This window comes from Carica papaya, chromosome 3, assembly GCF_054855325.1.
Source record: "Carica papaya isolate Zhongbai chromosome 3, ASM5485532v1, whole genome shotgun sequence".
In the NCBI taxonomy this organism is placed as follows: domain Eukaryota; kingdom Viridiplantae; phylum Streptophyta; class Magnoliopsida; order Brassicales; family Caricaceae; genus Carica; species Carica papaya.
This window is the reverse complement of record NC_142311.1, coordinates 19,672,278-19,697,508: the sequence shown is the minus strand read 5'-3', so window position 1 is coordinate 19,697,508 and position 25,231 is coordinate 19,672,278. Positions and strand designations below refer to the sequence as shown.

Here is a 25,231-nt window from a genome sequence, read left to right as displayed (position 1 = left end):
CAATATTTCTATGGACATTTTCTTATATGACATCTTCTTCAATATGAATCTCCTCATATTGAATTTATATGATGGATTAGACTGGTATTTACGTAACATGAACACATGAAATACATCATGAACGTTAGCCAACTCTGTGGCAATGCTAATTGGTAAGCAGCAGATCCAATTCTCTCCAATATTTCAAATGGTCTAATGAAGCAAGTGCTCAATTTGTCTTTCTTTCCAAATCTCATAAGACCCTTCATTGGTGACACTTTTAAGAATACATGATCCCCTATTTCAAATTTCAAACTCCTTCTATGATTATCTGCATAACTTTTCTGTCTACTTTGGGTGTTTTTAAGGTTATTTTTAATTAGAACAATCTTGGAGGTAGTTTCTTCAATTAATATGGGTTTAATTAATTTTCTATCCCCAATTTCTTTCCAACACATAGGAGATCTACAGAGTTTGCCATAAATTACTTCATATGGAGCTGTACTAATATTGGACTGATAGTTATTGTTATAGGCGAATTCAATCAATGGTAGATGGTCGTCCCAATTTTCTCTCATCTCTAGTGCACAAGCCCTAAGCATATCTTCTAATGTCTAGATGGTTCTCTCCATTTGGTCATCCATTTGTGGGTGAAATGTTATGCTGAATGATAAGGTGGTGCTTAAGACCTGTTGTAGGCTTGTATAAAACCTAGAAGTAAAACGAGTATCTCGATCTGTAACTACTGATACTGGGATTCCATGAATTCTAATAACTTCTTTAATATATAATCTAGCAAGTTTATCTAGAGAATCTGTAGTTTTTATTGGTAGGAAATGGGCTGACTTCGTTAATCGGTCCACTATCACCCAAATAGTATTATGCTTCAATCTAGTCTGAGGCAAATCCATCACAAAGTTCATAGTGATGTGTTCTAACTTCCACTCTGAAATTGGTAAAGATTAGAGTAATCCCCTTGGTTTTTGGTGTTCGGCTTTAATCCTTTAACATGTGAGACATTCACTAATAAATTCGAAGATATCTTTCTTCATCCCAATCTACCAATATCGAGGTCGTAAACTCTGATACATTTTGGTGATGCCTGGGTGTATAGTAAACCTAGAATTATGTGCTTCTTCTAACATGAGTCTCTTCAAGTTAGGGTCATCAGGAACGCACAATCTTCCTTTGAATCAAAACAAACCATCATCATGAATTCTGAAGTCAAACCTTAAACTTTGTTCAGTTTCTTTCTTCAAGGTCTTTATATCAATGTCAGTTTCTTGAGCATCTTTAATTTTTTGAATTAATACTGGCTCGATTCTCAAGCTGGCTATATACATTCCTTGTTTGTCAATACCTTATTATAATTTTTGAAAGGTCTCTAGAGTCTTACACTCATAAGTTACTAATCTTGCAATCATGCCGTAGGTACTGCGACTCTGTGTATCAGCCACCACATTTCCTTTCCTTGGATGGTAGGATATCTTGTAATCATAGTCTTTAAGAAGATCCATCTATCTACACTGATGCATGTTCAGTTCTCTCTACATGAAGAGATATTTAAAACTCTTGTGATTAGTATAGATCTCAAATATCTCTTCATACAGATAATGACGCCAGATCTTAAGAGTATAAACAATTGCAGTAATTCCAAGTCATAAGTCGAGTAATTTCATTCGTGACTCTTCAATTGTATCGACCTGTAGGCGATGACTCTGCTATTTTGCATTAACACATACTCTAAACCCTGGCCTGATGCATCAGTATATATTGTATAATCCCCTGATCCACTAGGTAGTGTTAGTATTGGAGTCGTCATGAGTCAGTTTTTGAGTTCTCTGAAGCTATTTTCACATTTTGGGGCCCATTCAAACTTAACATCCTTCCTATTAAGTCGGGTAAGAGGGGATTGCAATCTTAGAGAATCCTTTCACAAATTGGCGGTAGTACCCAGCCATACCCAAAAATTTTCGGACATCCTTCACCATAGTGGGATGTTCCAATCCCATGATAGGCTCAACTTTTGCTAGATCTACAGACTCCGTCTTTAGAAACTACATGACCCAAAAAGTGATCTGTTCGAGCCAGAATGCACACTTATTCCATTTTGCATACAACTTTTCTTTTTTAATAGCTTCTAGAACTTGTCTTAAGTGTTCAACATGTTCTTCTCGACTCTAAGTAAATCAATATATCTTCAATGAATATAATAACAAATTGATCTAACCAAGACTCAAACATCCAATTCATCATGTCCATAAATACCACCAAAGTATTTATCAATCCAAAAGGTAAGATCAAGAATTTGTAATGGTCATACCTGGTTCTAAAGGCGGTCTTTGAAATATTCTCGGGTTTAATCTTCACTTAATGGTAACTGGATCATAAATCAATCTTGCAAAAGATCTGCACCCGTTGCAATTGGTCAAATAGGTCATTAATTATGGGCAAATAATAATTATTCTTGATGGTAACCCAGTTTAATTGTCTATAACCAATAAATATTCGCTTGGTTCTATCTTTCTTATTGGTAAATGTTATAAGAGCACCCCAATGATAATGAATCATTTCTCTCAGAATTCTGTTAATCGCTTCTTTAATTCTTTCTTTTCAACTTTCACCAGTCTATAAGGAGCAATGGAAATTAGGTGGGTGTCTGGTTGTAGATCAATAAAAAATTCTATTTCACGGTCCGAAGGTAACCCTGGAAGTTGTCAAAGAATACATCTGGATACTCACGGACCACCAACACATTATAAAAATTAATCTTCTTATCTTTATCACCTACCATGTCAACCTTTATATGTTAGCCTCAATAAATTATATAACTTAAATGACCATACAATGTGGTAAATAACACCATTCAATTACAAAGTAAAAATTTCTTCATTAGGAATATTAAATACAACATTCTTGTTACAACAATCTAAAGCTGCGTAATGAGCCGCTAGTCAGTCAATTTCTAATATTACATCAAAATCTCCCACATCTAAAAGTATCAAATCTATTTTTAATTCCCTACCAACTATCTCTATTATACCATTTTTATAGATAACATCAGAAAATAATACATTCGTGCTTGGTGTGGATATCATCAAGATATGCTCCAAATAAATATGTGTAACACCCAATCATTGTGTAAAAGTGTGTGACACGAATGAATGTGTGGAACCAGGATCTACTAATACTTTAGCTAGGTTCTTTGAGACAGAATACATACCTTGAACCACATCTGGGTTTACTTCAGCATCTGCTGCAGTAAGTGTGTACACTCATCCCCGTCTTTGAGCTTCTACTTGTTCCTTCATAAGTGGGCAGTTACGGATCAAATGTTGTTGGCTACCACACTTAAAACATGATCGAGTGACACAAGGGCACGACTGATTACCATGATTCTTTCCACAAGTACGGCAGGTCAATGCCCTACCAGAAGTTGATGGTGGTCTAGGAGATACATCTGTTACCATTCCGGGCCTCTTATCTTGTGAACTATACCTTGAAATCTGTCTTCTCAGAGGTACCGGGGATCTAGAACTGCATACTCCGAAGAATAAATCCTTCAATCTACTTTCTACTATTTCTACTTTCGTAAAAACCTCATCATAGGTCTTCAACTCTAGAACTGCAGGAGCATCCTGGATCGCTGGGCGTAGCCCCCACTGAAATTTTCTCGTCCTCTGTCCTTCATCAATCAAAATGGCTGGAGCAAAATGGGTCAATTCAATGAATCTTCGAGTATATTCAACCACTGATAGGTTCCCTGAGTGAACTGCATGAATTCTAACTCTTTCTGGTGTTGGAGCCGTGCTGGAAAGTACTCGACGTTGAACGCCCCCAAAAATCTCTCCCAGATGATGGGAACAAGTAAGGTAGCCTCTCTGAATTCCCACCAACGATCAACTTCACCCACAGGCAAGTACGTAGCTAGGATCACTTTCTGTTCGGAAGTAATTCCCAAAACTCGGAATACCTTTTCAATTTCTTTCAACCATCCTTCAACTTTAATAAAATTCTTGGTACCAACAAATGTAGAAGGATGGAGTCTCATGAACTTTCTGTGACAGTCTGGATCTCTAACGACTGGTTCTGGATTGTATGAAGCCGGTACTGGAGGAGGGCCAGGTATCCCTTTTCTAGGCTGGTTAACAAGCTCCTCTACCATGTGGTATAACCAGTCAATATGCTTCTATAAAGACATGTAATCTGGAGGTTGCTCTGGTGGAGTTCGTCCACGTCTCATCTTACATCCTTTCATTCAGAAAAGAATGAATTAAAATATTTTAAAATAACATTCCTACTTCTCAACACCCAAATAGTTACAAAATATCATATTTAAATTCTAAAATCTCATGCACAAAAGATGTTTCTAGGAATGTGGGCTTTGATACCACTTGTCACGCCCCGATACTCGATATTAGGCGCAATTCTTGCTCATGTCATTTTCATGTAGTGAGTCCATAAAATATATATATGCGTAGATCAAAAATATAATACAACATACCATCCCATGTGATATGTACAGTAACTATATATACAAAACATGATCTCAAAATTTAAAGTCTAATAGAACAAAATAAAACTTTTTGAATATACAAAAACAAGAACCCTTTTACAGGTTCTACTCGTCTAGCAGCAGTGCTGACTCTTCATTCTCCTCTGAAAAATATCAGGATGAAATTTAATGAGCTTTTCCAACTCAATAAGTATTCTCGTTCTCTCAACTCAGACAAAATTTCATGCAAAATACACGATAACAAACAAAAGAAATAAAAATATTTTAGTGCAAATTCATATTCTTATTTTCATTATTTCATATGTTTCTGATCGATCTGATGAATTCTCTCGAATATTATATACAAACCTCAAATATACATTCTTATACTCTCGAAAGTCAAAAATGCACTCGAATATCAATCGTCATTTCGAAATATAATCACATATACAATAGATTAAGATATACTCGAATATTGTTCATAATCTTGAAACATAATCATACACACACAAAAGATCACAGATACACTCGAACGGTCATTTTTATGGTTTCATCGCGCAATATCGTTTATGTCATCATCGAGAAAAGGCGAAATAGATCTCCCCATCGCATGGATAGCACACACACAAATCACAAAATGACTATAACATGTACGTTTGCTAAGTGGCTTATACTCACACGAATGCTTATCCACATTTGGATTAGGTTTCAAACTCTATCTATATACAGGTTTACCATGTCCGCTGAACTTCAACCACACACACACACTCTCCTCCTCGATTCAGACTAAAGAAAGTATTCAGGTTCCCTACCCTATTCACTCCTACCATCTCATTCCAAAATTCTTAGTTTGTTTAAATGATCGTTTCTTAACCTCAATTATTTATTTTTCTTTCTACTTTTACATTTTTATTTTATTTTTTTTCTTTTTCAATTTTTTCTTAATTGAAAATTTTCCTTTTCAATTTCAGATTTTATCAGTCCAAATAATTCAATTCAAATATTTCACAGTCTATTGGGTCTGTTTTCTGGTTTCATCTTCTCATAAGGTTCCAATTACTTAAGTTTACTGATCATAATTTGAATTCTATTTTTCATCGAAAATTAGATCAATATCCGTTCAAATTTTAAAATTTATAATTTAATGAAATGAATGTACTTTTCAAAATTCGAACCCGGTTGAGATTTAGAAATACTTACTCTCCTACGATTCTTTCTGGGTCCACTTGAATGTCCAAATTTTTTTGTACACATGACATAATTAATTAAAATATTTCGAAATACTAAAAATTAATTCAATCAAATTATAGGTTCCAACTGCCACCCAACGGAATACCCAAAATTATCAGAATCCGTATTCAAAAAATCTTTCAGCGAATCGAACTCACTTTTTTCGGAAAAAAAATTTTCAGCTTTCCAGATGACAAATTAGATTTTTATTTTTTGAAAAAGACTTTTCAGTTGTCCAAACAACAAATCGAAACCCAAAATGGTGGATCGAGTTCCCATGCTCAGGGAAGACCCTTCGGCTTTCCGAATAGTCGGCTTTCCCATTTTCGAGGAAGCCTCATCGGTTCACGCACGGGTGGGTGGCCCGGCCGAGCCCGCGCGGCCAGCCCGACACCAGACCTGCCCCACCGCCGCTCAACCACCACCAAAATATGAAAACAAAACGATTTTACCTTTCGGCTTGGCTCCCGGTCGCCTCCTCTCCATCACACTGCGGCTCCCTAGCTTGGTTGAGACTCGGATGTGATTTTTCAAACCTACAAACCGATTAGTAAAGGAAATAAAAAATCTAACGAAATAAGAAAAGAAATTATCGAAAAATAGAGAATAAAAGGACAAAACTTGCCGGTTTTTCAGACACCAACGTCATGTGTAGCTCGACTTTGGATTCCACCATCACGCAGTGTGCCTTGGTCGCGATTCCCTTTCTTCTTCTTCCTCCTCCGCGATTCTCTCTCTCTCTCTCCTCTCCCCTTGCGCTGCGTTCTCGGCTTCCCTTTTTCCCGCTCGGCCACCCACTTTCTCTTCCCTTTTCTCTCCTTTCTTTTTCCCTTCCCCTCTTCCTTTCCAGCCTCTCTCTTCTTTTCTCTCTTTTCTCTCTTTCGGCTCCCCCGCATGACCGTCTTCTTCCTCCTCTCCCCGATCACCGCTCTCTCTCTTTCTCCCTTTCTCTTTTTCGGCTTCTCTCCTAGATGAAGGAAACCCTAATCTTTTTTCTTTTTATACTCGTCTCCTCAATCGTTAGATCCTTATGACTTGATCTGGATCGTCCATTCTCTTTTTAAATCTCAATCATCTGATCTCCTCATGATCTGAACTGTCCATTTTCTTGATTTCCTTTGCCCCCTTCCGTTTCCACTTATTTATGTTTTTATCCCTTTTTTTCTTATTTACTTTCATTTAAGTCTTTGAACTAATTAAAATTTTCTAATTTTTAAAAATTTCTTTCATTTACATCCAACTCTAAATTTTATTTACATTTCTTTTCTTTTTGATGAATATTACGTAAATTGATTGTTAAAGCTAAATATAAGAACATATATTATGATATCTGAGCATGCATTTGTCTAACATTCTAAATATTTATATCAAAGTTGAAAAATGGAATCACAAAAGATAATCTTTAACTAAGTTGATAAGTATTCAATATAAATATTTCTTATGTATTCTACTTGAGAATTTGTTTTTCAAAAGACACAAGAATGACAGTAAGGAGCAACAAAGCATGAGTCCAAATGCTAGAAAGACAAAGGTATATATTTAAAAATAAGTTAAGATGTCAAGTAGTCCCTCAAATCTTTTGCCAAAATTAATGAATGGCCTTTGAGAAAAAAGTGAAAGATGCAAAACCAAGCATTCCAAACTCAAAAAAAAAAAAAAAAAAAAAGAGAAAAAAGTATTCTTGAAAGCTCTTCCAATTCTTTCCTTCCAAATAATCCACAAAATCATTAAACGGATAAGAGAATAGGACCTCATTAGCTTCCTCTAGTTTCATTCTTCCCACCATACTTTCCAGGCATTAGTAGCCATCTACGACAAAGAAAAAGAAAAAAAAAACATATTAATCAAATTCCCTTCATATAAAAATTTCCAATACAAAGCTTTGATTATTACTAATTTCTCCCCAAAAATAAATAAATTCTTGGTTTTGTTTTCAATTGATTCATTCTTCTCTAATCCTCAAATCTTCTTTTGTTTCTTCTTATTTTCTAATGAAAAATAAAACAAAATATGGTGTCATTTGAAAAAATGCATTTATCCCATAACTCTATATGAGAAAATAAAATTATATCTATAGGGGTTATGTTTCAGTGTATTCACCCCTAGGTCTAGTATTGCTAGCATTAGGTGACCTATCTACTAGAGGTCTAAGCACAGAAAGATATTTAACGCACCTCCAGTTAATGGGAGGTGATCATACACCTTCATAACAGTGGCCATCTAACCCTACATAATACCGAAAGCCAGAGATGCCTAAACTTAGTTTACCGTTGTCATCTCATTTTATCAATAGTTTCAATACAAAATTTGATGGACTTGCTCTTGATCTATGCTTTTAAAATTTTTCCGTCAAGAGAGATTAAATTATTGATAATAGATTGGATAATATATTTAAATTTTCATATGGTCTAAAAAAACCTGTGAGCTACCAAAGCTTATTGCTCAAGGAAAGACATTTTACCTTATTTAAAAACAAGTTGAAGTGGTAGCAAGTTGTTGCCAAGGTTTACAATTGTTGCTTATGGTATGTGGCACCCACCTATTAGTGACAAGTATCACATTTACTTGATTGAGAACATCATTATTTGATCAAGTCACTGTTTATGTCTTTGTTCGTCAAGTCTTTGCAAGTTGTTGGAGGGATAGTCCTTAGAAACCACCAGAACTTGACCCAAATTCTTTTCCACCGATCTGAATATGTCCCAATTCGAATCCGCACTTCAATAAAAAAAAAAAATCACATCAAATCAAGTTCAGATGAGGCAGATTGGGTGAGTTTAGGTAAAAAAATATCATCCTTACTCTACTCATAACAAACTTCAATTTATCCAATTATCAGGCTATGAGTTTTTAATTTTAGTCCATTTAAAAAAAAAATTACTTCATTTTATTTGTAAGAAACTCCAGCAGAACGTAAGCTTGAATTTGAAGGGAGTTTAAGAGAATAAGATAACTCCTATATAGCCTATTCGATTGTTATTTGGAGAATAAGAAGACTAATAGAGAGAGTAATTTATTTAGAATAATTGGTTTCGATAGGGAGAGAAACAGAGAGGACTACAAAGAGAAAGATAAAAGACATGATTTCCACTTTACCTAAGACATTAAATATTTAGGAATATTACATGCAACTGGGTACCAGGTATTTATACCCATCTTATACTTAAATGGACTTCAGTTCCCTAATTGCGCGTAGTTTATTTGTTACATCAATTTCCTTTTTTTATCATTCCTTTTTTCTTTTATGTCCCAATTAGGTTTTTCTAACTTCCCACGACACAGAGATAAAACATTTTAAATGCAGTCTCTTCCGAAATAGTTAACCTTTTATGTAAGTACATTTTTTTATTTTTTCTCAAAAAAAATAACTATTAATTAAAAATGGAAGATAAATGAATTGAAGATAAGACATCTTCACAAACATCTCCAAAAAAGAAAAACAAAGAGGCAGAATTACACCAAGAAAAGGATCAATTGAGAATAGAACCCAGTTCCCTTATAATAAGGATGAAAAATGCCTCTAAAACAACCATGAGCCTTGGGCCGTGGAGAAGCGAAGAAGATCAATCTAACCAAAAGTAATTGAGGTGGAAAGTGGCAACCCCTGAAGATCATAAAATTTCATTCCAGCCACAGAAGCCAAAGCTCAGCTCCGAATGTTTTCACTCTCTCCCCTTTCAACAAGGAACACAAAAACTCCCTAGTGTTCCAGGAGATACATACACCGAGAATATATGTAAGATAGTTTGTCCAAAGCCTCCAAGCCGCATCACGATGACTGATATTCGGAGGTTCTATAATGGTTAATGTTCTATTTAGTTAGATTCTATTATAATTTTCAATTTATAGGCATCTCTATAAATACATGAACTATTTCTTCAACTTAATAACAGAACATTTTAGAGAAAAATTATTATTAGAAGAGAAGAAAATAAAAAATTACAAACAAAGAAGATGAGACATCCTTCAAAAAATCTCCAGAAAGAACAAGAGAAAAACAAACGAACAAAAAATATAGAATAGGACCCTAATTCCTTTGAAACAAGAACAGATATCTATAAAACAACCCTAAGCTTAATAATAAAAATAATATTTCAGTTAATTCTTCTAACAACAAAATAATCTACAGAAAATTATTATTGGATATAAATTAGTCAGAATCATGAGTTAATAAGAAGTAAAGATTACTGACACACAAAAAAAAAACAAAGATAACTATCATTGTTAATGTAACATGGAAGTTAATGAAAATAAGCTAACCTTTGCATCGCTAACCAGCTAACTGTTGTATGGCTAATGAATAGTATCCCACAATCGAGACAATTTTGGAAGAATCTCCTGCAGCATCCAATTAACAACATAAAATATACACAATGCCGAAGTTCCTAATGAGAATTTTTTTATTTGTCTTACCAGCTTTGACATAATAATTACCAGAAAGAAGGCTAGCTGAGCTTGACAAATCTACAATGTTTGACGTTCTTTAAAGCTTGCTTCATTGCCTAAGCAAACATTGTTTCTCAGGCTTTAGAAGCAAAGTCAATTCTTTTACTTGTAGAGTCAATCTCTGAGCATATTCATTGTTATGCACGGTTAAGGCATCAGATCAAAATCAATATTGAAAACGTCAAGTTTTCAGGTAAGCCTAAAGCATGTGAGATGTCTTTTCCTCTTGGAACAAATGGATATCCTACAAAAGGAACTTGAAACTATAAAAATCTTGAAAAAGGTGATATAATTATATAGAAGAAATCAGATATCTTTGACCTTTCTGACAAGCATCCAAGCAACAGAAGCAACATTTAACTATTAAAGACACAATGCATTAAAAAGAAGGAACTACTGATTCCTATGCAAAGCAGCTTTACTTTCATTTATCATGCCTACATAACTTTTTTACTAGATGCTTCACCATCACAAGCTCAAGGTTCTGTAAATATCATGTATTATCTATTAACTTATGACCTTTCCATAGATACTGACAAATCATCCAATCTAGTGCTTAAATGTCTTATTAATTTTATGCTAGTAAAGACTTATTTAAAAGGCCAAACCTGTTTTTGTATAAGAAAGAAAATGAAAAGATGTATGAGCTCACTGTTGATTTATGATAGATTTAAGATAGTATACATTTAACCAATAGGAGCTAGGAAAATACTTTTTTCTGCTGGTTTATATCAAAAGATAGATTAGCAGGTATATCATAATAAGTTGGCATGAGAATGCATTTATTAACATAAAGAGAAAAAGAGAAAGCAGACCCATAAGAACAAAATAATTGGAAGTTAGCTTTCCAATAGTTACATTTGTATTCTAAGGTATCAATTATTTCATAGTGTGAGGAGAAGAAGAGAAACTAACCATCTGACATACACTGTCTAACAGTAGGAGTGCTTCATCCCACTTGCTTATTTTCACAAGCCCTTTAATAAGATGAAAGAATATGTGCAAATCTGGATTGCCACCTCTGTTTATCATATCCGAAAACAACTGAAAGGCCTTATCGACCTTACCAGCCAAGAAGAGGGCCTCAATCAAAGAATTATAAATGTTAGTATAGGCAGCTAAAAAGGGTGAAAATGATGCAACCTCTTCATATAGTTCCAAAGCCACCTCCAGTCTTCCAGCTCTAATAAAATTATCTATTAGAATTCTGTAAACTGGAATAATTGGTGCAGAATCATTTGTACTTATCTCATCTAAGAGTCCAAGGGATGCAATGAACTCTTTGTTAAAACCTTCAATTACTTTACAATAGCCTGCCATGTACTTAGGCCAATATGTTTGTTTCATTTCTTCTAAAAGTTCATAAGCCTCATCCAAGAGTCCATTGACACAACAATGGTTTATTAAAACCCTGTAGGTAATAAAATTTGGCGAGCAACCTTTTAAACCCATTTGTTGTAACAGTTCAAGACATTTGTCCATTTTACCTACTTTTCCAAAACCATCTATCATTGCAGTATACGTCACAACATTTGGACAACATCCTTTTTCTTCCATCATCAGCATCAGCTTATAGGCTTCATCTGTTTTACCTACCTTACATAAGCCATCAATCATTTCTGTATAAATAACAACATTAGGTGCACAAGAATTTTCAAGCATTTTGGATAAGACTTTTAAGGCAAGATCAAGACGCTTATCTTTGAACAATCTGTCAATTAAAGAGCTGTAAGTATAAATGTCTGGACTGTAACCATGCTGGGACATTTTGGCAAACACCTCTTGTGCTTCATCTAGTTTCCCAACTTTACAAAATCCATCTATAAGAGCATCATATACAATATGATTTGGTTCACAACCTTCCACAAACATAGCATCCAATAACTCATGAGCCTCTTTGACCTTGTGAACCTTACATAAACCATCTACCAAAGCTCCGTATGTAAATACATTTGGCTCTTCTGCATCACTATTACAAAACCTAAAGAACATACCTACGTCTGGAATTTCCGGGCTAGCACGCATTCTAGCATAAATCTTGCAAGCTTTTTCAATTTGTCCTGCTTTACAATAACCATCAATTAATGCTGTATATGTGACAACATTAGGAATACAGCCTTCAGATAGCATCATTTCAAAAAGTTCATTTGCACTACAGAAATTTCTGGCTTTCAGGTAAGCATGTATAAGAGCAGTGTAAGTAACCACATTAGGGGCACAACCAACATTTATCATTTCATCAAACCACTTACGAGCTTGATCAATAAGGCCAACTTTACAAAAACTATCGATCAAAATTGTATAAGTGTAAACATCAGGGACAACACCACTTGTTTTCATTTCTTCAAACAATGAAAAAGCCTTTTCTACCTTGGAGGCATTACACAGATAGCCAATCACTTTTGTATATGTACTGTTGTCAGGTATAAAACCCTTATTCATCATTTCACGGATGACTCTATGTGCTTCCTCAAATTTTCCAGCACCACAAAGACACCGTGCATAATTGATGACATTAACCTTATTTAGCACCATCCCTGCCCTAAGCATTTCGTGGTAAGCTTTCTCAGCTAAGTCTAATATATCCAAACCTGGTAACTCCTCATTGCCGCAAATACCACCAATTAATATATTATAAACCACATAACCTGGCTGGCACCCACAATTGACCATTTTCTTCAACAATTTATATGCAAAATGGTAATCCCCAGATCTGCAATAAGCATGTACGAGAGAATTAAAAATCTTAGGACTAGGATAACAACCTTCCATAATCATTGTACTAAGAATTCTCTTACAGCTACCGAGCTGTCTTTTCCTTAGATGCCCAATAAGCAAAATCCTATAAGTAACAACATTAGGGAGGCAAGAACTAGCTCGCATTCTGTCCAAAAAATCCATAGCTTCTTTAAAAAGTGAAGCTTCACACAACCCAAATATCATCTTTGTATAAATTACAGTATCAGGTACAAATTCTTCCTTTTCAATCAACGTTAGGGCTTCCCTCCACCTCCCTGCCTTACAAAGGCAATGCACAAAACATCCTAGGGTGAACCCGTCCATACTAAATCCTGCATCTGACATCTCCCTATGAACTAAATATGCTGTGTCCAACCGATCAGCTTTTACAAATACTTGTATCAATGCATTGTATGTTGATCGTGAAGGTTTGTACCCAAAGTCCTTGAGCCTCCCTAGCTCCTCCAAAGCGACATTCCATAGCCCATTTCGGCAACATTTCCGAATCAGACCATTAAGCAATTTCCCAAGCACCTCCTTGTCATCAGTTCTAATTTCCTGCAAAAAATGTTCCGGTAATCTATCCTTATCATCGCGTTCAAGTATTTCTAACAGTGCATTATAAACAGGTCCGGTGTGACAATATCCAATCTGCCTACCTGCCCATATGAAAAACTTGACCGCCAAATCGGGCCTTCTTAAGAAGCTCAAGACTTCGACAACCAACTTTTCAGTCAAATTCTCTCTAAATTGCCGGAGAAACTTCTGGGTTTTATTCCCAAACACATCATCTTCTGTCAAAATTACATTAGCAATCGAAACAGCATCGTTCGAAGACTTACTGCTCTCAGCTTCGGGCACTGTAGAACTACTACCGGCACCGGAATCCAACAAAGAATCGTGTAAAATCACAAATTCTTCAGCCGAAAATGACCCTATACGCGTGTTATCCTGCAAATATGGATCATTTGGTCCGACTAATCCTTGACGCTCGCTCCCAAGCGAGGTGGACAAGAATCTGGAGATTACAGTGATGATGTATTGGCGGGAAACTTTGCGATTGTGTTGCGAGATGTTGATTGTACAAGGGAATGCCGATGATGAGTCGCAAGTTAAATTAGGTTTTGATGATAGAGGAGAAATTGACTGAGAAAGAAGACACCGAAGGAGTCGTTTGTTCATGCTTTATGCTAACGAAATTTTTAAAGAATTTTCAATCGACTATGAAGTTTTAGGGTTTAAAGCGGGTTTAGCTAATCCATGGAACAGAGTCCACAATGCACGCCCGCCCCGCTGGCCAATTTCTGAACTTGTCCTTCGTTGATCACTTTGAACTTGATTAGTGATTAATCTATTTGTTAAATCTTGTAAACCAGTTGTTCACTATTTAAACTATTGGTAATTTAAAAATTAAAAAGTTATTAATACAAATTAAAAAAATAATAGATGACCCAAAGAACATAAAAAATATTGGATGATATATTAGATGTTTAAATTAGATAACATAAACCTCAATATATATATATATATATATATATATACATACATATAAAGATGGGGAACGATGTTACTACATTAAGCCACATCATCAAGTAAAATTCATTATTTCTACAATGAATTATAATTAACATAATTAATAAACGTGTCAAGTCAAATACAAATTTTATATTTCATGCAAGTATGTTTTTAATATTAATTTAGTAGATAAATGTATATTATTTTTTTATTTATGTATAATTTAATAGATAAATCATATATATGTATATATATATATTTAAAAAAAGAAGGGGAAAAAAGAGTTTAAGAAGCAATATATTTAGCTATGATTTGAAAACATCTTTTATTCTTTTAACTTAATATGTGTTATGTAGTTTCCTATGAAAAATTACATATTTCTAAAAAGAAAATAGCTTAGTAGAAATACTAAAAATAATATTTTAAAATCTTTTAACTTAATTATTTTCATTGTTATTCTCTTGATTGTTAATTAATTTATAAAGTTTGAATAAAATGTACATAAATAAAAACTAAAAATATATTCACATACTAAAAAGAGGCATCCTGATTGTAAATACAAGTTGTAACGGCTCTGAAATTTTAAAATGAAATATGTGTATTAAAAAGGTCAAATGCGGAAGCGTAATAAAAATTTTAATTAACATCCCTTACACTAAAACCAAAAACGTGCTCAAAGTATAAAAGAACAAACTAATTAAAAGAGAAACTCGAAAATAAAAGCTATAAATATAACTACGAAGTCTTCAGGCGTCCCCTTCGCCGTCTTCCTGCGGAACGGGCTCGGAAACAATGTCTTCCTGATCTGAAATGATTAAATAAGGAATGATCTACACCAGCCCAGTAAAGACATCACACTATCTCACCGTCACAAAGGTAAAGGTGGGTAGAAAACACAAAAAGACCAATGGAGCATAATTTACAACAAATTCTTTTATCAATAATAAAATCATTTACTATCCAATTAACTCGGTGAAGTTCATAAAACAACATACGAAAGCAATAACATTATCATCATCATGAAATCATATGAACTGTATAACATAATACTTATCACACCTTTTGCATTTCAATCATTACACAACATATTTTCCTCATTTACCAGCCTACTAGTATCCATGGGGATCCATAGGGGTCCCGCTACCCGTGAACCCTTAACACTTGTAATCAGATTCCAGGGCCGTCCCCATACCCCGTCCGGTATGGGCGCCAAAACTATAAACCTCAATATCTCGTCCGGTATGAGGGTGAAATGGGTCGTCCCCATACCCCGTCCAGTATGGGCGCCAAAACACATAAGGTCTCAATACCCCGTCCGGTATAAGAGACCACAATCCCGGTAGGGTTCCCTACGGACCCGGTCTATCCACTATCTCCTAGGATATCTAGTCAGGCTGACCACATTATACAATTATCAATTTACATAACCTTTTATTCCCCTTTTTCCTCAGTCAGCATCATCAAATCACACACAAACAAGCAAACCAGTAATTTATGCCAAACAAGACAACATACAACATCGGGTTCTCAGTCATTCAACCCATAATCAATAAAACAGTGATATATGCACACGAAACTATGAAATGAAAACATCAGACCTCATACTGTATTTAAAACTGTAAAATAGGCCAAACAACAGCTGACTGACAAACACACCAGACTCGGGCTCCATTAGCGACCTCAAATAATTTCACACATCTATTGATTTATGAAATACCGTTTTATCGTTTATTGAACTTTAATACCGTGATAGGAAATAGGGTGAGGGGTCCTTACTTGTTTCGGGGTCTGAATACGGCTCTACAGTGCGCCTACAGGCTGTCCCTAATTTTTCCTGAATTTTTTCCGAGGAACTGAAACGCACTACTGGTACCTGCACGTGTCCCAAAAAATCTCAAATTAGACCCAGGGCCCCTTTCGGCCAATATCGCAATTCCGGCACAGCGGCTCCGCCGCTTGCGGCTGCGATTCGCCTCGGGTTGGCCGTTTTCGGCCGTTTCTGGCCGAATTCGGCCACACTTGCATCGGTCCCTGCGATAAAACAACCCTAGGGCCCTCGGGGGGCCAAAAATTTACGAAAAACCGAAGCTTACCGGCGGCGGTGCTCTCGGGTGCAGCGACTCTCCAGCGAGGTTCGTGTTTTGGTGATTTGGCTCCGATAAACTTGTAGAGAAAAGAATGGTGATCATGGTGATATAAAAATTGTATCAAACGGAGGCCGGGAAGGGCCTCATCGGAGGCAAAAATCGAGGAGGGGCGCGGCGGCACCGTTGGGTTTCAGCCGTGTTTTCCGGCCGTTTGGCCGGGATTTTGGCTCCGATTTGGCCACAAGGGAACTCAGCATTGAAAAACGAGCCGTGGGTATGAAATTTACCTCGATCGACGGTCGAAAAACTCTCCAGTGCGGCGGAGGGTGGCGGCGGCCGGCTCCTCCGGCGTCTAGTTCGTCTTCTCCGGCAAGGGCTGGCGGCTAGGGTTTTTGTGGTCAGGTGTGGGGGGTTTATTTATACCCTTTGCCTTTTAATCACAGCCGTCCATCTTGATTGAATCTGGGCCGTCCGTGCGCGTGCATCTGGGCCGTCCGTGCGCACGCTTGATCTGGACCGTCCGTGCGCACGCTTGATCTGGACCGTCCGTGCGCGCGGGGACGCATCTGGGCCGTCCGATCGTGCGCACGCGGATCGCCCAAGTGGCCCGTTCCCGGGTAGGCGTGGCCTTGCCACGCGGCATGTCCTGGTTGGCCAGGGCTGCTGACTGGGCCGCTGACGTGGCTACTGACGTGGCGCTAACGGGGCACAATTTTTCTAAATTGTGTTTTGACCCCTGGTTTCCGATTTTCTTTTCAAAAATACCCCCAGAATCCTAATTTTCACCCCTTTTTCCCAAAATCAATTTCAATTAAATCCAAATAATATTTTTACCCAATTTTATTATTATTATTATTTTTTTATTAAATTAAATTAAATAAATCAATTAAAATTCAAAAATTATAAAATAAACTAAATAAAAAAAATTAATAATAATAATAATAAAAATTATAAAATTAGTGGGTGTTACACAAGTTATTAAGTTCATAAGTTTTTTTCAACTTAAAATAAATTATATCTATGAAGTTTAATTTTTCATTTTTTTAGTAGAAAATTTTCTATATAAAAATAAAGAATTAATTGATTATAAATAGTTAAGTTATTTAATTATTTTCAATATATACCTTATAGTCACTGTGATTTTTTTAAGGGAAGGAAAACTAATTCATTGAATACAATTTGTGTAAGTTTATTCAACAACTATAATTAGTGTAATAAATACTTTATTCATAATATAACATGTATTATCACCCATTGTAGTCTAGAAATACTTAGGTGAATTATTTTTACATATACTTATAATCGTTTCTTCAAGTATTCTATTTTTCTCTCTACAATTTCATTTTATTGAGGAGTTATAACAAGCCAAAAAACTTGTGCTTTATATCATGAGTATCACAACATGAAGCAAATAAATGATTTTCAAATTCTTTACTATGATCACTTTTCTTATGCTAGTTAATACACAACCTTTTTCATTTTGAATTCTTTTAGAAAACTTGATAGAGATCTCATAAGCTTCATCTTTCTAATGCATATAAATGACTTCCCATACTTATTGTCCTAAATAATCCTTATAAATCCATACAAAATACTTGTGTAAAGGTCTTGTTATAGAGTAAATTTTTAGATTTAAAATATATTTTAGTTTGTTTCCTAAGTTAACATGCATTATAAATATTATCTTTTTCGAACTTTATTTTAAGTAGTCTAATTACTAGATCAATCTTTTGCTAATTTACGGGTCACATATGTACTAGTATGAATTAGACTCTTATATTACAACTAATTATAATTGCAAAATATTTCGAGACATGTCTCATGTGATGAGAGGATGTCATTATACATTAATTAGATATACGCTCTTATATCTATATCCAACAAATTTAATCATATTATGTAACAACCCAGAACTTAAAAGGAAATAAAATCATAAATTGAATGCGCAAGCGAAATAATAGAGTTAGAGTTCACATTTCTTACACAATAGTTTAAAATGCCAAATAGAGTTATAAGAATGTCCCTTCTAAAAGAACAAAAGAAAATCAACGAAATAAATGAAAAGTAAACAATTGAGCATTTTAGGATAATATTCACTAGTTTTTGAAGGAGTTCAGGTGGTGAACAATTTACAACCCCCTTGTTGATCGGAATCTGGATCTTAGTCTTTTTTATCTAAAATAGTTAATGAATGGATGAGCTATACTATCCTAGTAAGAATATCACACTACTCACCGATACAGAAAATAAAAGTTAGTAAAAATTACAAAAACAACCAATTGAGCTCTTAATTTAAGTAAATTCATTTATTATAAGTAAAACTATTTATTACATACTTACCGTTGCAAGATTTTTAAAACCGACCTATAGAGAAAATAGCTCAACAACATCATAATCTCATATTTAAGTAAGCAAAAATAATAACTTTTCCTTTTTTATTTGCCTATTGGCATTCATGAGGCCCCATAGGAATGTCCCACTACGCGTGAACTAACATCCAATCTTGCCAACTAACTAGTCATCTCAACACCCTGTTCGGTATGAGCGCCAAAAATACTAATTATCAATACCTCGTCCGATATGAGCGTCAAAAAAATTAATCTTCGATACCCCGTCCGGTATGAGGAAATGTTCACAGTAAGTTCCCTATGTACCCAGTCCGTCCACCATCTTCTAAGATATCCAATAAGGCTACCATTCATTCATTCACTTAACCAATCAATTTTCTGTTTACATTTAATTTTCAGTTTCATAATTTAACCATAAATAAATGCAAGACAAACAATACATGCATCAAAGAAATACAGCTAAATTATTTTACTAATTTCAATATATTATCATGCATTTAAAGTTGTAAAATCAAACAATCGGTTAAACATGACAAACAATAATAAATAACTAGTTCTGCCTCCATTAGTAACCTGTAATTAATTCTCGAAGTTTTCTAAATTACGCATAATACTGTATTATTGATAATTAAACTTCAATTTCATAACAAAAAATAAGGTAAGAGATTCTTACCTGAATTGATATCTGAAATACCGAACTTTTTACTGCACCTACTAGCGGTCCCTAGATTTTCTAAATTTTCCTGCAGAGATTAAAATATGTTTCACGTATCTAAAAAAATCACAAAAATATACAAAACCGGTGTTAAAAATTTTTTTTGGCCAATTTCAGAATTCTGGCATGGTGGCACTGTCGTGCTTCGGCGACAACACCACTACTCGCGACGGCGGTTTGCCTCGACCTAGCTGTTTTTAGCCAGTTTCGGCCGGTTTTATATCCATCTATGCAAGAAAATATGTTAAGGGGCCTCAGTTGGCCGAAAAAAGTCAAAAAATAAAAACTTACCGGCGGCTGAATTTTTCGGTGTGGCGGCTTCGCTGACTCACCTTCGCAGCTAGGCATTTTTCTTCGGTCAATCTATAGGAAATATAATTGTAAACACAATGATAGAAAAATTGCACGAAACAGGAAACAGGAAGGGGCTCATCGGAGGTAATTTTGGGTTTTGCCCACGGCGGCACCGCCGGATTTTGCACGTAATTTTTGGCTCATCCACCATTTTTTTGCTCCGATTTGACCATGGGGGTGTTCAAGATCAAATTTCGAGCAGATAAGAGAATTTTTTATCTTTTTTGGCGGTCGGATGTGGCTCCTGCACGGCAACAGGTGACGATCGACTCCTTTCTCCGACGACCGATTTTTCTTCTCTGGCAGGAGGTTGGCGGCTACGGTTTGGGTTTGGTATAATATGAGATATTTATACCCGCCCCCTTAAATTTGGACCGTTCATCGCCTTTGATCTCGATCGTCCGATCGCGTTTAAAAAAAATGAATCTGGACCATTCATCGCAATTTAATCTTGACCGTACGATCACATTGAAAGAGAGAACGAATCTGAACCATTCATCGTATTTAATCGCGACCATCTGATCGGGGGCACGCAAATTGCCAATGTAGCCTTCACTGGCACCGAGTCAACGTGTCTTGCCATGCAGCGCACTCCGACTCATCGGGGCTGCTGACTGGGCGGTCCTACGTTGCGCAATTTTTTTAATTGCGTTTTGACTCCTAATTTTTTATTTTCCTTTTAAAAATACCCCTCAAACCTAAATTTAAACTCTTTTTTTCTAAAATTATTTTTATTTTTATTCTCTATCTATTTTTTCCTAATTTTATTTTAAATAAAAATTTATAAATTTATAAATTATATTTTTATATATATTTTTTAATTTTAAAATTAATTCCGAGCTAAATTTTGAGCCTGGGTATTACATATTATATTTTAGGTCAATTTACTAAACAATGATGAGATTTAAAAATTATTCTATGACTTTAGTCATGTAACTAATTAATATTAAACAAGTTATGCTTAAGATCTTTTACAAATGAAACATGTCTTATGGTGGAAACATCATTTCCTATTTTGGTAATACTAACAATATTACCTTTGCTATTATCAATGAAGATTATCTCTTTTTTTTTTACCTCTTCGAATGCTAAATTTATCTCCTATCATGTGCCTTGAACAGTTGTCTTCAAAGTACCTTTTTTTTTTTCTTTGCTACTTTTAAACATATCTCATTTTTTTCATTTTCGAACATAGAAGAAAAAAGTTGATTATCTTTTTCTCATTTTCACTTTTGGTGTTATTGTTCTTATAATTACTTCATATGGCCATCATGACCTTCTTCTTTAGGTTTTTAGAGAACATAATAACTTGTCAGCATTCTACTTTTATGCGTCCTAATATATAACATCTAGAGCATATAATTGAATCTTTTTTATTCGGTTTTTATTTAATTGTGAACTCTCTTCCTCCTAATTTCTTTACTTTTTTCTTCACTTTTATAAAAGGTTTGAATGCTATAATTTTCCTTTTCTTAACCTCGTCTTCTTTTTTTCTCTTTAAAGTTAACTCCAGAATCGATAAGTGATTAGAACAACTCATCTAAGCTAACTCTGGCGTGATCCTTAGTTTATCGAATTACCATAATGTTTGTATTCATTACTTGGGAAAACACTTAAAAATCTTTCTTATTGGCTCATCATTAGTATAAGATTTACTAAATAATTTTCAAGCTCTAGTGATGTCGGTAAATCTGGATAACATATTATGTAGCGCTCGGGAAAATTGAAGAAATTGAAGGAAAAAAAAAAACGTGCGTGCCACGTCAGCAGACCCAGTCAGCAGGCCTGGCCAACCAGGACCTGCCACGTGGCAAAACCACGTCGACCGGGGACTGGCCACGTTGGCGATCCGAGTGCGCGCGATCGGACGGTCCAGATCAATCGCGCGCACGGACGGCCCAGAATTAATCGCACGGACGACCCAGATTTAATCAAAAACGGACGGCCCAGATTAAATCAAAATGGACGGCTGAGATCAAAAGGCAAAAGGGTATAAATAAGACCCCCACACCAGACCCCAAACCCTAGCCGCCTGCCCTCGCCGGAGAAGACGAACCAGAAGCCGGCCGCAGCCACCCGCCGCCGCACTGGAGGAATTTCCGACCGCCGATCGAGGTAAATTTCATATCCCAGATTCGTTTTTCCACGCTGATTTCCCCAGTGGCCAAATCAGAGCCAAAATCCTGGCCAAACAGCCGAAAAACACGGCCGAAAGCCAGCGGCGCCGCCGCGTCCCTTCTCGATTTTTGTCTCCGATGAGGCCCTTCCCGGCCTCTGTTTAATGCAATTTTTATATCACCATGATCATCATTCTTTTCTCTACAGGTTGATCAGAGCTGAATCACCAAAACACGAACTTCACCGGAGAGCCGCTGCACCCGAGAGCACCGCCGCCGGTAAGCTTCGATTTTCCGTAAATTTTCGACCCCCGAGGGCCGTAGGGTTGTTTTATCGCAGGAACCAATGCGAGTGTGGCCGAATTCGGCCAGAAACGGCCAAAAACGGCCAACCCGAGGCAAACCGCCGCCGCAAGCGGCGGCGCCATCGCCGGAGCACGGCGGAGCGGCCGTGCCGGAGTTGCGATATTAGTCGAAAGGGGCCCTGAGCCTAATTTGGAATTTTTTGGAACACGTGCAGGTACCAGTTGTGCGTTTCAGTTCCCCGAGAAAAATTCAGGGAAAATTAGGGACAGCCTGCAAGCGCACTGTGAAGCCGTGTTCGGACCCCGAAACAAGTAAGGACCCCTCACCCTATTTCCTATCACCGTTTTAAAGTTCAATAAATGATAAAACGGTATTTCATGAATCAACAAATGTGTGAAATTGCTTAAGGTTGCTAATGGAGCCTGAGTCTAGTGTGTTTGTCGGTTAACTGTTATTTGGCCTGTTTTACAGTTTTAAATGCAGCATGAGGTTCGATGTTTTCATTTTATAGTTTCGTGTGCATATTTTACTGTTTTATTGATTATGGATTGAATGACCGGGATATTGATGTTGTATGTTGTCTGTCTGGCATAAATTATCGTTTTGCTTGTTTGTATGTGATTGATAATGCTGACTGAGGGAAAAGGAGAATGAAAGATTATGTAAATGGAAATTGTATAATGTGTTCAGCCTGACTAGATATCCTGGGAGATGGTGGACGGACCGGGTCCGTAGGGAACCCTACCGGGATTGTGGTCTCCCATACCGGACGGGGTATGGAGATCTTATGTGTTTTGGTGCCCATACCGGACGGGGTATGGGGACGGCCCGTTTCACCCTCATACCAGACGGGGTAATGAGGTCTATGGTTTGGCGCCCATACCAGACGGGGTATGGGGACGGCCCTGGAATGGATTTCAAGTGTTAAGGATTAACGGGTAGCGGGACCCCTATGGATCCCCATGGATACTAGTGGGCTGGTGAATTAGGAAAATATGTTGTGTAACGATTGAATTACGAAAAGTTTGATAGGTATTATGTTATACAGTTCATATATATGTTTTCATGATGATGATGATGTTATTGCTTTCGTGTATTGTTTTATGAATTTCACCGAGGTAAGTGAATGGTAAAGGTTTTATTATTAATAAAAGGATTTGTTGTAAATTATGCTCCATTGGTCTTTTTGTGTTTTCTACCCACCTTTACCTCCGTGACGGTGAGATATCGTGATGTCCTTACTGGGCTAGTGTAGCTCATTCCTTATTTAATCATTTCAGATCAAGAGGACATCGTTCCCGAGCCGGTTCCGCAAGAGGACGACGAAGGGGACGCCTAAAGACTCCATAGTCACATTCGTAGTTTTTACTTTCAAGTTTCTCCTTTAGGTAGTTTAATCTTTTATATTTTGTGAGCACGTTTTTGGTTTTAGTGTAAGGGATGTTATTCAAATTTTGACTTTGCTTCCGCATTTGATATTTTTAATATAAATTCCATTATGAATTTCCGGGGCTGCTTCATATTAGATATTGTTGTAAGAAATTTCAAAATAAACTAGAACTGAATCTAAAATATGCTTATATTGAATAATTAAGATTAGATATGAAAACGGAAGCGTACATGAATATATAGCAAAAGATCTGCACGTTTTATGGTAGACTTTCCAAATCAATATATGACCCTTTGGAGTTCTCACACTATCTATTTGTGGTAATAGGATAACAGAATAGAAATAATTCTTCATGTGATTCAGGGCCTGTTTGGATGATGTTTCAGTAAAGATGATATATTTTTTCATGATTTTGTTTGTTTGTTGCATTTCCAAACACATAGTGTAATACTCAGTCCCGAAATTTAGCTCGAGATTAATTTTAAAAATTAAAATTAGTATATAAAATATAATTTTTAAATTTATAAATTTTTATTTAATGTAAAAATTAGAAAAAAAGTGGAGAATGAAATTGAAAATAATTTTGAAAAAAAGGGGTGAAAATTTAGGTTCATTGAGTATTTTTGAAAGAAAAATCGAAAAATGAGGGTCAAAATATATTTAAGAAAAATGTGCCACATAGAACCGCCCAATTAGTAGTCCCAACGAACCGGAACGTGCTGCATGGCAAGGCACGCTGACTCGGTACTATACGGGAGGTCACGCTGGCAATCTGCGTGCCCGCAGTTTGACGGTCCGGATTTGTTTCCGTGTGCGTGGATGGTCCAGATCCGTTCCCTCCTCAGGCGCAATCAAACAGTCGTGATTAAATGCAATGAACGGTTCAGATTTGTTCTCTCTTTAAACGCGATCATACGATCCAGATCAAATCGTGATGAACGGTCCAAATTTATTTCTTTTTTAAATGCGACCGAAGGGTCGAGATCAAATGCGATAGATAACCTAGGTTAAAGGAAGACGGGCATAAATATATCACTTCACACCGAACTCTAACCCTAGCCGCCAACCTCCCGTCGGAGAAGAAGAACAAGTCGCCGGAGAAGGGAGCTGATTATTGCCCGTCGCCGCGCCGAAGCCACCTCTGACCGCCAAAAAAGGTAAAAATTTTCTCATTCGCTCGAAATTTGATTTTAAATACCCCCATGGAAAAATCGAAACAAAAGGGCCAGGGGATGAGGCGAAAAATCGAGGGTAAAACCTAGCGGCATTGCCGCGGGAAAAACTAAAACCGCCTCCGATGAGGCCTTTTTCGATTCCCATTTCGTCCGATTTTTCCATCATTGTATTCACCATTCTATTTTCTACAGGTTGACCGAAGAAAAATACCCAACTACGAACGTGAGCTGGTAGAGCCGCCGTATCGAAAAATCACGCCGCTAGTAAGTTTCTGTTTTTCAATTTTTTTTTGGCCAACCGAGATCCCTTAACGTGTTTTTTCGCAGGGATGAGT

At 36.2% G+C, this 25,231-nt stretch overlaps 2 protein-coding genes across 7 annotated transcripts; both read right to left on the bottom strand.

Moving 5' to 3' along the window:
- Positions 1 to 1,871: 1,871 nt before the first annotated feature.
- On the bottom strand, positions 1,872 to 4,144 carry LOC110812944 (uncharacterized). The gene is made up of 4 exons (XM_022039895.2): positions 3,953 to 4,144; positions 3,371 to 3,860; positions 3,171 to 3,235; positions 1,872 to 2,036 (listed from the first exon to the last, which is right to left on the bottom strand). The coding sequence occupies exons 1-4, from the start codon at positions 4,142 to 4,144 to the stop codon at positions 1,872 to 1,874; spliced, it is 912 nt and encodes a 303-aa protein (XP_021895587.2).
- On the bottom strand, positions 2,847 to 14,222 carry LOC110812945 (Tetratricopeptide repeat (TPR)-like superfamily protein). Of its 6 annotated transcripts, none has more exons than XM_088216216.1 (6): positions 11,066 to 14,221; positions 10,139 to 10,394; positions 9,965 to 10,042; positions 8,166 to 8,422; positions 7,455 to 7,513; positions 2,847 to 4,230 (listed from the first exon to the last, which is right to left on the bottom strand). In XM_088216216.1, the coding sequence occupies exons 1-2, from the start codon at positions 14,069 to 14,071 to the stop codon at positions 10,350 to 10,352; spliced, it is 3,051 nt and encodes a 1,016-aa protein (XP_088072342.1). In that variant the 5' UTR covers positions 14,072 to 14,221; the 3' UTR covers positions 2,847 to 4,230; positions 7,455 to 7,513; positions 8,166 to 8,422; positions 9,965 to 10,042; positions 10,139 to 10,349. The 6 variants fall into 6 exon arrangements, with proteins under 6 accessions (XP_088072342.1, XP_088072343.1, XP_088072346.1 ...); XM_088216217.1 differs by lacking the exon at positions 2,847 to 4,230 and adding an exon at positions 4,341 to 4,638; XM_088216220.1 differs by lacking the exon at positions 2,847 to 4,230 and having other exon boundaries at positions 7,223 to 7,513; positions 11,078 to 14,222.
- Between the last annotated feature and the right edge of the window lie 11,009 nt (positions 14,223 to 25,231).